The 15,621-nt window shown below is 39.0% G+C and overlaps 1 protein-coding gene across 3 annotated transcripts in view; it reads left to right on the forward strand.

The window, feature by feature from the left end:
* The window catches only part of tbx5.S (T-box 5 S homeolog), a 57,951-nt gene extending 42,689 nt beyond the window's left edge, over positions 1–15,262 (forward strand). For all 3 annotated transcript variants that reach the window (XM_018244012.2, XM_018244010.2, XM_018244011.2), the window contains exons 6-9: positions 4,798–4,950; positions 8,957–9,048; positions 9,569–9,798; positions 13,965–15,262. In XM_018244012.2, coding sequence (XP_018099501.1) covers positions 4,798–4,950; positions 8,957–9,048; positions 9,569–9,798; positions 13,965–14,539 — 1,050 coding nt within the window. In that variant the 3' untranslated portion in view covers positions 14,540–15,262. The remainder of the gene's footprint in view (positions 1–4,797; positions 4,951–8,956; positions 9,049–9,568; positions 9,799–13,964) is intronic.
* Positions 15,263–15,621: the final 359 nt, after the last annotated feature.

Below are 15,621 nucleotides of genomic sequence, written 5' to 3' on the forward strand. Positions count from 1 at the left end.
AAAATTCCATATGCTGATGGAATTTAGGGAGCACTGACCTGAGATTCACATGGTTAAAATCTCCAGCGATGATAATCAGTCCATCTGGGTGAGTGTTTTGTACGTCCATGATAGCACTGTACAGTTCCCAGAGCGCATCTTTTGGAGGGACTCCTGCTTCGCTTTCCGCGCTTCCGCATACACCGTTTCTGAGTGCTTCTCCTCCCGACATTGGCCCCAGGCGAGACCGCGGCTCCCGAAGTAGGCCGAAATCTCGTAGTGTGTGCAATAAGCCATCCTTTATCGTGAGATATGCATGATTGCTGTACTGTAGGAATGTCTGGTGATTATAGACCTGGGCCTTAGTTGTTCCGACGTCCATAGCTTCACAATGAATTTTGTATGGAAACACAAACATTTGTATCAATTCTGAATACCCAGTTTTTAAAAACTGAGCACACATTTAAAAGTTTACATTTTAGAGCATTGCATACCAGTATATTAAAATGAAAACATGAAAAAAAACTGTTGCTGCAACAAAAGAAAAACATCAACCCCCCCCACCCACAAATACTTGCAGTACTGTACAGACAGATATAACCACTAATTGTTAATAATGTATTTTTAATGTATTTTTAACAGGCCTATTAATATTGTGCAGTCTGCAATTTTACATAAACAAATGGACATGGTACAGTGGGACAGAGAAGCATAGAAGGAGTTAATAAGCATTTCTGCAACAAAGTCCCCAAAACCCTTGTTTTATGTAGTATTCCAGATCCCAAGCTGGATCAGAGGAATCTGTGGCTGTCTCTGGCTCCAGGCCTCTTAAAATTCTGTTATTTTTCCAGGTTATATAAACTTTATGGATTTTCCTATTCAAAATGGAAATCTTTACAGGTTTTAATTTAGAGACTGGAATGGTATCTCTTAACATTTTTTATGTTGAAAATGTTAAATGTGTCTGGGATTAAAATGTCTCCCTATATCAATGGCATAAAACTTCCAATCTTTAAGTGACGTTGTTACTATTATTATTAGTATTAAAAAATTAAGTTAATTGTTACATGGTTCTGATATATACAAGCCTATTATGCTCACTTTTTGAAACCAAAATTAATTGTCAGATCTTGTTAAAATTGAAGATTACCCCTCAGACTTCTTCTGCAATGGTGGAAACGGTACCTGCTGTTATTATAATTCCTTTAAAAGTAAAGAAAAGTAATTTTCTCAATACAATCCAAGAAAGTTGAAATGAAAAGTTGAAAAATCCCTTATAGAGCAGCTCTCGCTCCTGCAGAATGATACAAAGTTCCACAGTATTCACAGTAGCGTTAAGACTTTCAGGATCAGTAAAAAGATAAGGACAACATGCCATGGTCTGAATCAGTAGCTGTCTGATTTTTTTAATTGAAATCCTCCACCTCTTGGATGTCCAACATTTGGTCAGGGTGCCCCTTAGTTCAGAACAAAGCTGCAGATATAGCAAAAACAAAAATTAAAGTATAGTCTTACAGCCATGATTCGAAGAATATCGTGGGCAGTAAATATGTTTTACACCAAGAGGTACATTTACTAAGCTTGAGGGAAGGATTCTTATGAAAAAACTTCGAATTTCGAAGTATTTTTTTGAGTACTTCGACCATCGAATTGGCTACTACGACCTTCGACTTCGATTCGAACAATTCAAAGTAAAAATCTTTGACTATTCGACCATTCGATAGTCGAAGTACTGTCTCTTTAAAAAATACTTTGACTACATACTTCCGCAGTTTAAACCTACCGAGGTACAATGTTAGCCTATGGTGATCTTACCCAGCACTTTTCTAAGGTTTTTTTGATCGAAGAAAAATCCTTAGAGCGATCGCTTAAAAACGGTCGAATCGTTCTATTAGAAGGATTTTATCGTTTGATCTAACGATTTTCACTTCGATCGATCGACGGATTTGCGCTAAATCCTTCTAATTCGATATTCAAATTCGAAGGATTTAACTTCGAGGGTCGAATTCGAGGGTTTATTAACCCTCGAAATTCGACCCTTGATAAATGTGCCTCCAAATCTCACCTTTACTGACCTTTAAGCTGGCCTTTCAGGTGTATTTAGGATAGGAAATAGGTTTTTGGACTTTTGAACTTTTACAACCAATAGTTCCAGACAAAAAGGTCATATATATATATATATATATATATGTATATATACATATATATATATATATACATACACATATATATATATATATATATATATATATATATATATATATATATATATATATATATATATATATATATATTAGGGATGCACCAAATCCACTATTTTGGATTCGGCCGAACCCCCGAATCCTTCGCGAAAGATTTGGCTGAATACCGAACTGAACCGAATCCTAATTAGCATATGCAAATTAGGGGTTGGAAGGGGAAAACATTTTTTACTTCCTTGTTTTGTGAAAAAAAGTCACACGATTTCCCATCCCGCCCCTATGCAAAGTAGGGTTTGGATTTGGTTCGACTGGCAGAAGGAAACGGGCGAATCCGAATTCTGCTGAAAAAGGCTGAATCCTGGCCGAATCCTGGATTGGGTGCATCCCTAATATAAATATGTGTGTGTGTGTGTGTATATATATATATATATATGTGTGTAGCGCTATAGTAAACTGCTTTATGTGAAGACTACTTTCCTTTGTGGGCTGGGACCACAGATGAGCTCTTTTTCTCAGGGGTAAGCCCTCGCAGCGGGGTGGAGGCAGGGTGTAGTGTAACTGTAACTGTGTGCAATGCACAAGAGATTGGGCGCCAGTAGTTTTATTTGCTTAAACAATAAACGGAGTTTATTAACCAAAACCAGAGTTCGCCATGGAGCATGAAACATAGAGTAAAACAGAGATCAATCAAGGTAACACAATATACTCACTGTATGTATATAGAACAACTCTCTGAGGAGTAAGGAGTACATGTACAGAACAATGCAGCTTGTTGGAAGGTATTTCCCCAATCTTCAGGATCACCTTAAATGGAACTCAGAAACTCTTACTTCCCTGAGCTTAACACTTAGGCCCTACTATGGGGTCAGTAATACCAGGGATCTTAATCCCTCGAATCTCCTCGGCGGAGCTTTGAGCTGCTCAACTAAATACCCTATCTATCACTCCTAGAGTGATCTATTAAAGGGTATAACTATCACTTCACTAAACTCAGGATGAGTTCCACCACTCCTAACCTATGTGGCCTAACAGAGGAAAGGTTCAGCAGCAATGGCCTCTACCTCATGGCTTTCAAGCCCTTTTATATTATACCACAGTGCCTCTAGCATCCACTGTGTGAACTGCAGGGATGACATAAGCACAAGGTCCCCATAAGGACCCACTGAGGTGTCCATATTACTAGGGATGTGCCTGTCTGTAATGGGTAAGGGTGTCTAAGATTTTCACATCCCTATATATATATATATATATATATATATATATATGTATTTTTATTTCCCTAAATACTGTATTTCGTACAAAGAGCACTCCTTCTCTGCTTAACTGCATTTATACTTCCTGAAAATGATGCAGGATTTCTTGACACCAGGTTTGTTTGTATTTTCTTGTAACAAATAGGGATGTAGCGAACCGCCGAGTATGTGTTCGCGAACGCCGTTCGCGAACACCGGCAAAAAATGCGAACAGTTCGCGAACTGTTCGCGAACTTCGAACATCCGAAAATCGTTCGATTCGAACGATCGTAGGATTTTTAATCGTTCGATCGAACGATTTTCGTTCGAATCGAACGAAAATCGTTCGATTTTAGCGATCGAATGGTCGAATGGTCGAACGATTTTGACGCGAACGCCTATTGGCGAACGTCGCGCGACGTTCGCGAACTTGCGGCGGACGCGAACAGCCGATGTTCGCGCGAACAAGTTCGCGGCAGAACAGTTCGCTACATCCCTAGTAACAAACATTTAATTATACTTTGCTGGCTTCTTTTTGCTAAGCTATGTTTTTGTATTATATAAAGCCAATTAAATATTGGGCTGGGTGAAAAATGTAAAACACAGATGCAAGTGCCATGTTGCCTACTCTCCTAAACGAAGCATTAGGACCTGCCTCCCTCTATGAAAGCATTTGCATCCAGGCAAATTAATAAATGAAGCCCAATGTCTATGAAAAAGAATGGGCGGGCAGGTATTTATGCAACACATCAAAAGAGTCTACAGCTGCGGAGGAGGAGAAGAAACCATTAATATAATTTCTAGACTGAGGTTTTTTTTTGCAGCATGTTTGTTACCTGTTGATACAGAATTGGTACAGTTAGACAGTAGTGATGGGCGAATTTATTCGACAGGCGCGAATTTGTGGCAAATTCTCGCAAAACCGCCTCGAAAATTCCCCGGCATAAAAAAAATGGATGTCGGCATCCGTTTTTTTGGATACCGGCGCATTTTCTCCAGCAAATGTGCCCGGCGTCCAAAAAAATGGACACAGCGTCAAAAACGACACACCGGCACTGTTTCGTAAATTCACGAATTTTTCCTGCAAAGCGAAACGCCCCAAATTCACCCATCACTATTAGACAGCAATAAGTCAACAAACTTGCTACCTATGGCGAAGGCTGGCACTGTTGGTTGTGGCTCTCTGAGGGATTCTTGCCTGACATAGCCAGTGACCACCATAGACAACATTTCTCCTGCCCATATGAAGGGGAATCACCAGCAGGCACAGTGGGATACTCTGACTGCTGTTGTGCACGTTAAAATGCCCTGTGTGCCATTGGTCTAAAGATAAGTGAAAAAGTTAAGCAGCTCTAATTTCTGTCCTCTTTATTTTTCTCATGCAGATCATCCTGAATTCAATGCACAAATACCAGCCACGGCTCCATATTGTTAAGGCAGACGAGAACAATGGCTTTGGGTCTAAGAATACGGCTTTCTGCACTCATGTATTTTCGGAGACTGCTTTTATTGCTGTCACCTCATATCAGAACCACAAGGTAAAGCTATAATCTCTGCAGCTCTGTCTTAATTTACTTTCATTTTAAGCATTCAACTAAAAAGGTTTTAGAAAATAAGGAATGAGACTTCTTTTCTTTTATCCATCATGCTTCAAATTCTTACTCTTTTAGTCATTGCCTTACTCAGATTATTACGTTAAAAATGAATAACTCACACACATCTGCTCAAGCAGACTATTCTCAATTGTAGTTCTGGAAGGAAAGATATTGCAATTTTTCCACATACAAATGTATATTAATACGTTAAGTGTGTAAGAAGATATATGAAGAACATTTGGCTTTAATGTCTATACCTAAAATGTAGTCTTGTTTTTTAAAAGGAAGCTAAAATTGTATCAGGCAGCCCAAGCCTTTGTTATGTGCCCAAAATATAGGGTGGCATATATTGGGAAATGTTGGATTAGGAGGGATACAGGGGACCAGATTTCCCTCAAGTTCAACTAAGTATGAAACCATTATATTGCTCTGTATCCTTCTAACAATATCAGTCCTTAAGGAAGCAGCATACTTCCTTATTCAACATGAGTTCGGTGAAGCGTACAGGTAATCTTCCAGCAGAATTAACTAATGGTTATCAGAAAAAAAATCCAGTCACCACAAAAGATGAGTGGTGGGTTTGTTTATAAAAAAAAAGTGCAGTAATCTCTAGTTTAACTAGCTATTAGTTTGCATTTTTCAGCCTCATTAAAAATGAATGGAAAAACTTAATTTTCGCTTGTGTGCAAGTCTGGAACTATTCTGTCCAAAGTTTAACTAAAATCAGCTATTGCTCGAAAATAAATAACCTTGTTTGCTTTTTTTTCCCCCACATTGAAATTTTCTCCCCATGTACGGCTTTATATTAAAAAACAAAATAAAGAAAAATACATTTCTAAAATAAAAAACTATGGAGAGTGTATTGTTTTAGCCTTTTTTGAGCCAGATTTTTTCAAGACTGTGATCCTTAATTATGTACATGACTTAGATCAGTGATCCCCAACCAATGGCTCGTGAGCAACATGTTGCTCTCTGACCCCTTGGATGTTGCTCCCAGTGGCCTCCAAGCAGGTGCTACTTTTTGAATTCGTGGCTTAAAGACAAGCATTAATTACATAAAACCACGTGTACTGCCAAACAGAGTCTCCTGTGGGTTTAAGTCCACAGTGGAGCTACCAATTTGCAATCACAACCCTTATTTGGAAGCCTCAGAAACTGTTTGCATGCTTATGGTGCTCTCAACATTATTTTACAATGAATGTGGCTCACAAGTAAAAAATGGTTGGGTACCTCAGACTTAGATGGATATAAAATTCAAGTGCAGGTTCCTCTGTACATGAAGTGTGTGCCATTATATACTGACTTCAGGATAAATGGGCAAGTTGTTTTGCATTTAGACACTAAGGAGCTGATTTATTAAGACTCAAGGTTCGTGTTTGGGTATTTATTGATGTAAAAGAGTTCCCTATTTTATCACTCATTTTCTGTAGGGGCTGATTTTTTTTCTCCACGTTTTATTCAAAAATTAAAAACATGGCAGTTTTTAGGTGGAAAGTTTATTTTTTGAAAAAAACACAAATATGGGGGGGGGACAAAATATGAAGTCACACTGACATGAATAGTTTGAAGAGACATCCAATATTTGCTGGAGAATAAGACAGGGGTTTAATTTACCAAAGCTAAAAGGGGTCCGGGTGCCCATGGCCCAGGCTTTAAGTTTTGGGGAGACGATGGACACTTTCTTATCTTCTCTTTGGAGCTGGCACAAGCTGGACATCACATGGAGACTGATGCAGTTAAAAGGTAGTTTATTTAAAGCAAAAACATCTGAATATGTAGTCTTACGCATTTCTAGTATTGTGGGCACTTAGTCATAGACCCGAGTGTGAACCCTGATAAAATGTAAAAGGTGACATAAAGCAGAGCGGGTGTAGTAAAGACTAAGAAATGAATTGATCAAATTTATATAATTGATCAGTTTATGCCATTAGAAAAAAAGACCCTCAATCCCTTGCATAGTAGCTTTCTCTTTAGAAATGCAGACAGGAAGCTGATTCTCCTTACAGAACACAGCAGAGAAAGAGGATAATGCGCAGTATAGGCAAGACAGAGCCATGGAAGCAAGAAAAAATCCTGTAATAATCACAACATTCTTTAAATGCAGTCTTTCCAATGTTTTATGCATGATTTCCACTGTATCAAGTCTACTGGTGTTTACACATGTTAGTGCAATCCAGTCAAAGTTTTTCTTACAGCAGGACAACTATCTGATATTTGAAATATTTGTGGCTTTGTTTACATTGGAGTAATGATTTCACAAAAAAAAATGTATGAACCCCTTGAGAAAGATACATCCATAAAAAGCTTTGGGGCCCACATCTTGCCATGGACGTTAGTTGAGCAGCACTGGCACTGAGTATGTAACTGCAGGATAAAAGAGTGAATGCAAATATCATTTTATCCCCCATTTCCAAACAAACTCTGGTTTTGAATCCCACTCCCTTATCCATTCATGCCCCGGCCCACGCGGATTCGTAAGTTGTTTCTTCACTTCCATTTTTTGCATGTAACAAAAGATCTGATCTTTATTTGATCCTGAGGTCCTCTTATGTCACAGGGCCCTGCAGGTGTAGCAAGAACTGCACCCACCATAGTTACATCCCTGAATATATGCAGCATAAAAGTGGTCTAACAGATTGTAGGGATGCATCAAATCCACTATTTTGGATTTGGCCGATCCCCCGAATCCTTAGTGAAAGATTCAGCCGAATATGCAAATTAGGGGTGGGAAGGGGAAAACATTTTTTACTTCCTTGTTTTGTGACAAAAAGTAACGCAACCTCCCTCCCCACCCCTAATTTGCATATGCAAATTAGGATTCAGATTCGGTTCGGCCGAGCAGAAGGATTCGGCCAAATCCGAATCTGCTGAAAAAGGCAGAATCCTGGCCGAAACCCGAACCAAATCCTGGATTCGGTGCATCCCGTACAGATTGTTGTATATATGTTTTATTTGTGTTTCAAAGGGAGGCTGTTTAGCTTCTTTGGTGCCAAACATGAATAATATTGCGAGAAATTATGTTCACATCAAATTGCATAAAGCTACAAAAGGGCACAGAGTATGATGAACACACAAATATGTTATGATCAAGTGTACTTTATGTACAACCTCAGGAGGTCTGAGATGCAGACTTGGATTCAGACTTTTTCCATAATCGGGGTATAATAAATCTCGGGAAAAAAAATTAGTTTTTTTTCCACTAAAAATTCCGATTTTTTTAGTACAAAGAACTCAATTTCTTTGAGTTTTGGAATTCGGACTTATTTCCTTAATCTTTGGTCTCAACTAGCAATAACTTCCATTACTAATACTGTAAGTCTTGTGGCACCAACTCTCATCAATAATCATACAACACAATCTTTCTTCTACTAATTTCATCTCTCCTGCAAAGGCTTGTCATTCACGTAAATTAGAATCGTATGCTCAATCACATAGTGTAACATGTACTGGTAAATGAAAGAATACATTGTATGTAATTCCAACACATTACAGACATGAGGCTTAATGTGGTCATTCAGTACATTGACTCTAATATTGATTTTCCACATTAATTTTACTATTTTGGATTCGGCCTAACCCCCGAATCCTTCACGAAAGATTCGGCCCAATACCGAACCGAATCCTAATTTGCATATGCATTTGCATATGGGAAGGCGAAACATTTTTTACTTTCTTGTTTTTTTTACAAAAAGTCACGCAATTTCACTCCCACCCCTAATTTGCATATGCAAATTAGGATTCGGATATGGTTCGGCCGGGCAGAAGGATTCCCGAAACCGAAATCCTGGATTCGGTGCATCCTTAATTGATATCAGTAATTATGAAATCACTGTATATACTGATAACCAAGGAAGATTGTGGAATTATCCACTTTATTTATTTTAATTTAAAGCATTTTATCTGTGTATAACACTACAATATCCTGATTTCAGTTCAATATTCTTATCAGATCACGCAGCTAAAGATAGAGAACAACCCATTTGCCAAAGGTTTTCGGGGGAGTGATGACATGGAGCTACACCGGATGTCCAGGATGCAGAGGTAACGTTTCTTTCTTGACATTAAAAACACACAACTTAGACTATTGCATATATTGCTTTACAAATCCTCTTTTTATTAATGAAATTCTGGCATTTATTTATTACTTGATTTAACATTATGGCACAGCATTCAGTTCAGGAATGGTAATAGCATAGACATGAGGATGTCTGGAGATTAGAATAATTAAATATCCATTTCAAAAAGAAAGAAGACTGAAATGGCCAACAGGATACAGAGTACTTATTCTATTTTGTCATTGCTGTACAACAGAGGTCCCCAACCTTTTTTTTACCAGTGAGCCACACCTGGTTTTGTGCTGCTAAAACTTGCCATTAAACCAGCAATTGAAAAAGAAGCATCTGCTTTGAGGCCACTGGGAGCAACATCTTGCTCAGGAGCCACTGGTTAGGGATTAGAGCCCTACAATATTCACTACAAGGTACATTGATGAACAGACACTGCAGATATCTGTAAACATTGTTAAGTGCTGAACACTCATTCCACTTTGTCTTCTCTTTAGCAAAGAGTACCCAGTAGTCCCAAGAAGCACAGTCCGTCAGAAGGTGTCCTCTAACCACAGCCCATTCTCTCAAGAAACACGCAACATTACAGGATCCTCTACCCTAAATTCCCAATACCAGTGTGAGAATGGGGTTAGCAGCACCTCCCAGGATCTTCTTCCACCTTCCAGTGCATATCCTTCCTTGCCCCATGAGTCTGCTCCTATATATCACTGCACAAAAAGAAAAGGTACGCATGTAAGAATGTAGAGTGTCAATTCATGATTGGGTTCAATGCTTTGTCCATGTTAGATACTTAAGTTGAAAAAGGATACATTTCCTTCAGGTGCAGGATTGGACTGGGTCAGCGGGACAACAATTCTTAGGGGCATTTGCCCGGGGTGCCCTTAGGCTAGAGGGAGGAGGGAGGGGGTCTATGTAGGGTAGGGGGTAGGGTTTTTTAACATTAGGGTTGAATTCTCCTTTAACCCTTATTCTTTTTATCCCTATACTATTACAAATATTTTCCATAATGGCCTCGGTTAATAGTTTACAGAGATCGAGGCTTTATTAAATTCTGCCCACAAATATACAACTAAAATATACCATATGTATAAGACCAGACTCAATAAGACCCGACTTAATTTAAAATTTTGTACCAAAAAAATATGTTCTGACCAGCAGCTTAAAGCCATACTGACACGTTTGTATAACAATCATAGGAACGTGTCACTATCAATTAAATGCTGCACCTGTAATCGTTCCCCTCAAAGCCCCCCTCAAAGACGCCCCTAACCCCCACAAACCTTCGTTCACCCAAACTTCCGATACTGCTAAATTATCTTCTTAACCATTTCAGTGTCGCTGGGCTGGGGGCGGCGCGATCCTTGCATAGGCTGATTATGAATGAAAACAGGAATTCAGCCTATGGAAGGATCGATCCCAGCCTAGCGTCACTGAAGCAACGTGGAAGATCTGTTAGTGGTGTCAGCCAGTCTGCAGCACACAGGTTAGCAGGGCTGGGGCGGCTTTGCGGGGAACAATTACAGGTGCAGCATTTACTTAATACTGACACGTTCCTATGATTTTTATAGGAACGTGTCAGTATCGCTTAAATGTAGAAAACCCTTCTCTCTCTTGCCAGTGGGCAGCTTTTGTGTTGACATCATTATATCAATGAAGAAAAAAAAGCAATTTAAAATTATGCTCCTTTTGTATGTATGTACCGTATGTATAACTTTATTTGTAAAGCGCTGTTAAGGAGCCGCAGAGTTGTACAATGCATAAAAGTACAATATATATAAAAAAGTATACATGGGGGGGACAAATCACATAATAAATATATACAGAATCATTGGACAAAGAGCTTAAGTGCTATTCAGTAAGAGACATAGTGGGAAGGAGGTCCCTGCCCTGCAGAGCTCACAGTCTAAGTGGATGGGAGGCTAACATACAGGTACAAATAGGAGATGAAAAAGTGCACAAGATAAGGCATAGTCAGTAGGGACAGGACTAGACTAATGATCTAGTCGTTCAAAATGTAGACTGTTAGTTTTTTTCTTGAAGGGATTAAGAGAGGATTCCTTACGGAGGAATTCAGGGATGGTATTTCAGAGGTAAGGAGCAGCAAGATAGAAGGGTTTAAGACAAGAGATGGCAGTGGAAGTGGATGGTGTGAAAAGAAGGTGACTGAGAAGAGCGGAGAAGACGACCAGGAACATATAGTGGGACAAGGGAAGAAATGTAGTTAGTAGCAGAGGAGTCGAGGGCTTTAAATGTTAGTAGAAGGGCGTTTATATGCTATCCTTTGCTTTAACAGGCAGCCACACTAAGGATTTTAGCTGGGGTTGAGCAGGTTCCCTTTTAGGAGAGAGCAGAAGGATCCTGGTAGCAGAGTTTAAGATTGATTGGTGGGGAGAGAGATGGGAGTCAGGAAGACCAGTTAGGAGGAGATTGCAATAGTCTAAACAGGATAAGATAAGGGCATGGATTAGTGTTTTGACTGTTGTTTGTGAAAGAAAGGGGCGTATCTTGGCTATATTGCACAGGAAGAAATGACAGGTTTTGGCAGTATTATTAATATCAAGTACAGAATCCTGAGGCACCCCCATATTGAGATGAACAGGAGGAGAGGATCAGTTTGCAAAAGTAACAGAGTATGATCAGTCAGAAAGGTAGGAAGAGAAAAAGGATGCAGCTTGATCATGGATACCAATTGAATGGAGAACTTGCATTAGAACAGAATGGTTAACAGTTTCAAACCAGAAGATAAGTCCAGGAGAATGAGAATAGAGTAATGCCCTTTGGCCTTAGCAGTCTGGAGATCATTTGCAACTCTACATAAGGCAGTCTCAGTGGAGTGTGCAGGTCAAAAGCCAGACTGCATAGGGTCAAGCAAATTATTGGTGCAGAGAAAGTTAGTAATATGGGAGAAGACGAGATGTTCCAGCAGTTTAGAAGCTAGCAGAAAGAGAGAGAGACAGGAAGGTAGTTAGACAAACAGGATAGGTCAAGTGTAGCCTTTTCAGAATGGGCTTGACACAGGACTGTTTGAGTAACGAGGGGAAAGTAGCAGAGGTAATAAGGAATTGAATATATGGGTAAGTACTGGAGTGAGGACAGGAGCACACTGTTTTAATAGAGATGATGGGATAGGATCAAGTGAGCAAGTTGTTGATGGAGAGGATAGGAGAAGTTTAGAGACCTCCAGCTCAGATATATGATCAAAAGAGTTTAAAATGGAAATAGAAGCTTTAGGGGGAATGAGAATATTAGTATCTGAGGGGTGGGAAAATTGTTTGTGGATAGAGTCAACTTTGCTTTCAGAGAAGTCAGCAAAGTCATGGGGGGTATGTTCAGGTGTTAGTGAATCATTTGTAGAGGGATGAAGTAGCGAGTTGAATATTGAAAACAAGCGTCGTGGGTTGGATTTGTTGTTATTTATGAGTGTATTGTAGTGCTGTTGTTTAGCCTGGGATAGGGCAGTACCAAGGCAGGCCATGAGAAATTTATAGTGGAGGAAGTCAGCTTTTGTATGGGATTTCCTCCACATGCGCTCAGCCACTCGCGTACAGGAGCGCAGAAATCGCGTCTGGTCGTTCATCCAGGGACAGGGATTACGAACACGATTGCGTTGTGGCTGCAGAGGGGCATGAGCATTGATAGCAGCAGACAGAACCTAGTTGTAGGTATTTACCAGTGAATCAGGATCAGAAGTAGTGATGGAAGAGAAGCTAGAACTGAGAGAGTCAGATAGAGCATATCAACAGAACGGGGGTTGCGAACCAGAATTTTTGGTTGAGAGTTAGCAGAGGGGGGAGTGTGCGAGATAGAAAAAGAGATAAGATGGTGATCAGAGAGAGGAAAAGGATCAATTATACCTTTTGCTCATTACCGATATAGTGGAGAAAGCAAATTCTGTTTTGTTTATTTGTTTAATTTAAAAATAACTTTAAAATCATTGAACACTGTTAGGGAGTTATTTATTAAAGTCTAAATGCAAAAAAATTTGAAAAAATTTAGTTTTTTTACTATAAAATCTGAGTTTTTTGTGAAAATGTTTTTTTCGAGATTTATTTTCCCCCGAGATTTATAATACCTCGAGAATGGAAAAAGTCAGAATCTGAAAATCCTCCATCTCAGACCTGCCAAGGTTGTATTTAAGTTAATGGGAAAGGTCCCTATCCTATTTGGAAGTCTGTGGTCTGTGCTGGATTTCACCTGAAAATCCGACTATTTTGGGCAAAAATCGGAAAAATTCATACTTTCCATGAAAAAGCATGAAGAAATAGAGTGATTCGGAGAAGAAATCCAAAAAAATCATACAATTCGAATTTTTGCTTAATTTTATCAAGTATGTCCCCAATCCGATTAAATTGTGCTTTTTTAATAATAAATAAGGTCCAATCGCGGATTTTATTTTGGTCAGACTTTATTTATTTAAGTACTCAGAAAAATTCATTTTGATAAATAAAGGCCCCCATGTTGGTCTTTAATATAATCAAAAGTTGCCTATAATTAAAATAGAATATATGGGCAGCTGTGTTTCTCTTTTTCTTTGCACACACCATGTTCATTATTTCCATATTTGGCCAAATACAGATTTCTCCACTAAAGATATGGCAGGATACAAAACCAAAATTCAACCCATAATTGGCATATTAACCTAAGGGAAAAATAAAACATCTGCATTATTTGCCACTTTCAGTTATCCATAGATTTAAATTCTGATGACGGCTTGGATTAGGTTGAGCTGAAACATAAATATCTGATACTTCAAACTTCAAAAAATGTCTAGGATTCAGTTGAATCCACGTTTTGGTGAATTCCCAGTCAGGACACAACTGAAGGTAGAGTATAATGTTGCAAATGGCAACTGTATATTAATCACAGCATTTATGTATTTTATTTCTATAGTAAGTGAAGAGCCAGCTGAACTTTCGTATAAGAAACCCTACATGGACACATCACCAAGCGAAGAGGACCCTTATTATCGTTCTGGGTACCCACAACCTTCATCCTCTTCCTCATCTAACAACTCTTTCCGCACAGAATCTGCCCAACGGCAGGCCTGCATGTATGCGAGTTCAGCACCTGCAACAGAGCCTGTACCATCCTTAGAGGACATATCTTGCAACAGCTGGTCTAGTGTGCCTTCTTACAGCAGCTGCACAGTGGGTGGAGGAATGCAGCCCATGGAGCGCCTCCCATATCAGCACTTTTCTGCTCACTTTACCTCTAGTTCCCTCATGCCCAGACTGAGTAATCATGGAAGCACACAGCCAAGTGATTCTCACTCCATGTTCCAACATCAGTCTACTCACCAGACCATTGTAAGGCAATGCAATCCTCAATCTGGGTTACAACAATCATCAGCTCTTCAGTCAACTGAATTCTTGTACCCACACAGTGTTCCCCGGACCATTTCACCACACCAGTACCACTCTGTGCATGGGGTAGGTATGGCCCCAGACTGGAATGAAAACAGCTAACAGGGCAGAAATTATGTTCTTTTGGAGTGCAAGACCAATATGGTGTTTACAGAGCCATTTAATGTGGACAGATGTTTGAAGGGTGCAAGAATTTGTATACTGGAACCTTATTTCTTGATAACCTCAAAAACATTGATCCACTTTCTTCCTAAACTCTTGCTTTGTGAGCCTGCATAGAAAGAAGAAGGATACAAGGCTGGAAACTTCTTTAAAGAATCCGCACTCGAAAAAACAGAGACCTCTCAAATCCTGTAGCTTTGCACTTCATGCAGCAGGCTAACAATATATTGTGGCCTCCTTGTGGAAGGACAAATAAAGCAAAAAAGGAGGTGGGGAAAGATGCACTTAATGTAAGCACCTACACAACTCTGGTGTTTGCAGTGTATTACACAGTGTGCTGTAGGAAAATGGAACAGTCTATGTAAAAACAATGATGATGCTGTGTATTCAGTCAAGGAGGACATGGAACAGTTGCTCTGGAGAAAAGCAGAGCTTGTAGTTAGATGCCTACACTTCAGAAAGTCTTTAGGAAAGAGACCAATACAAAAGAACATTAAATGTTCATCAGAAATCAGTTATTACAAAATATAAAACAGGAGGAATACAGATTAATAAACCATTGATCTGTACTGTAGAATGGTGATGGTTGCAGAGACCGCTCCTTCAGTTTTACCATAAAACAACAAATACAACCATTTCAGTATTTGATGCATGACAGCTTATATTATTGGAATGCTGTGGTCATATGTAGTACTGTTTAAAAAAAAAATAAACATTTAAGCCATTTTCCAACCAATTTGACTCTAATTTAAAGATGTTGGCTACCATCTATTTTCTACCAAGATCATCAAGAACATAAGGCAAATATGCATATCATGATCATGACAGTATAGTTTCTTTTCTGCCACAGAAATGAGTCATATCATGCCAGATACAATCTTGACAATCTAGAAGACAAATAATCCAATGTAATTAACCATCATGCCAAGTTAAATCTCAGTCCCACAATTACCTTTGTTTGTAATAAAATCTCCATAAGTTATTTTTAATTATTACTTTGTGACCCAATTGCTAAATATTTT

This window comes from Xenopus laevis, chromosome 1S (assembly GCF_017654675.1).
Source record: "Xenopus laevis strain J_2021 chromosome 1S, Xenopus_laevis_v10.1, whole genome shotgun sequence".
Taxonomy (NCBI): Eukaryota; Metazoa; Chordata; class Amphibia; order Anura; family Pipidae; genus Xenopus; species Xenopus laevis.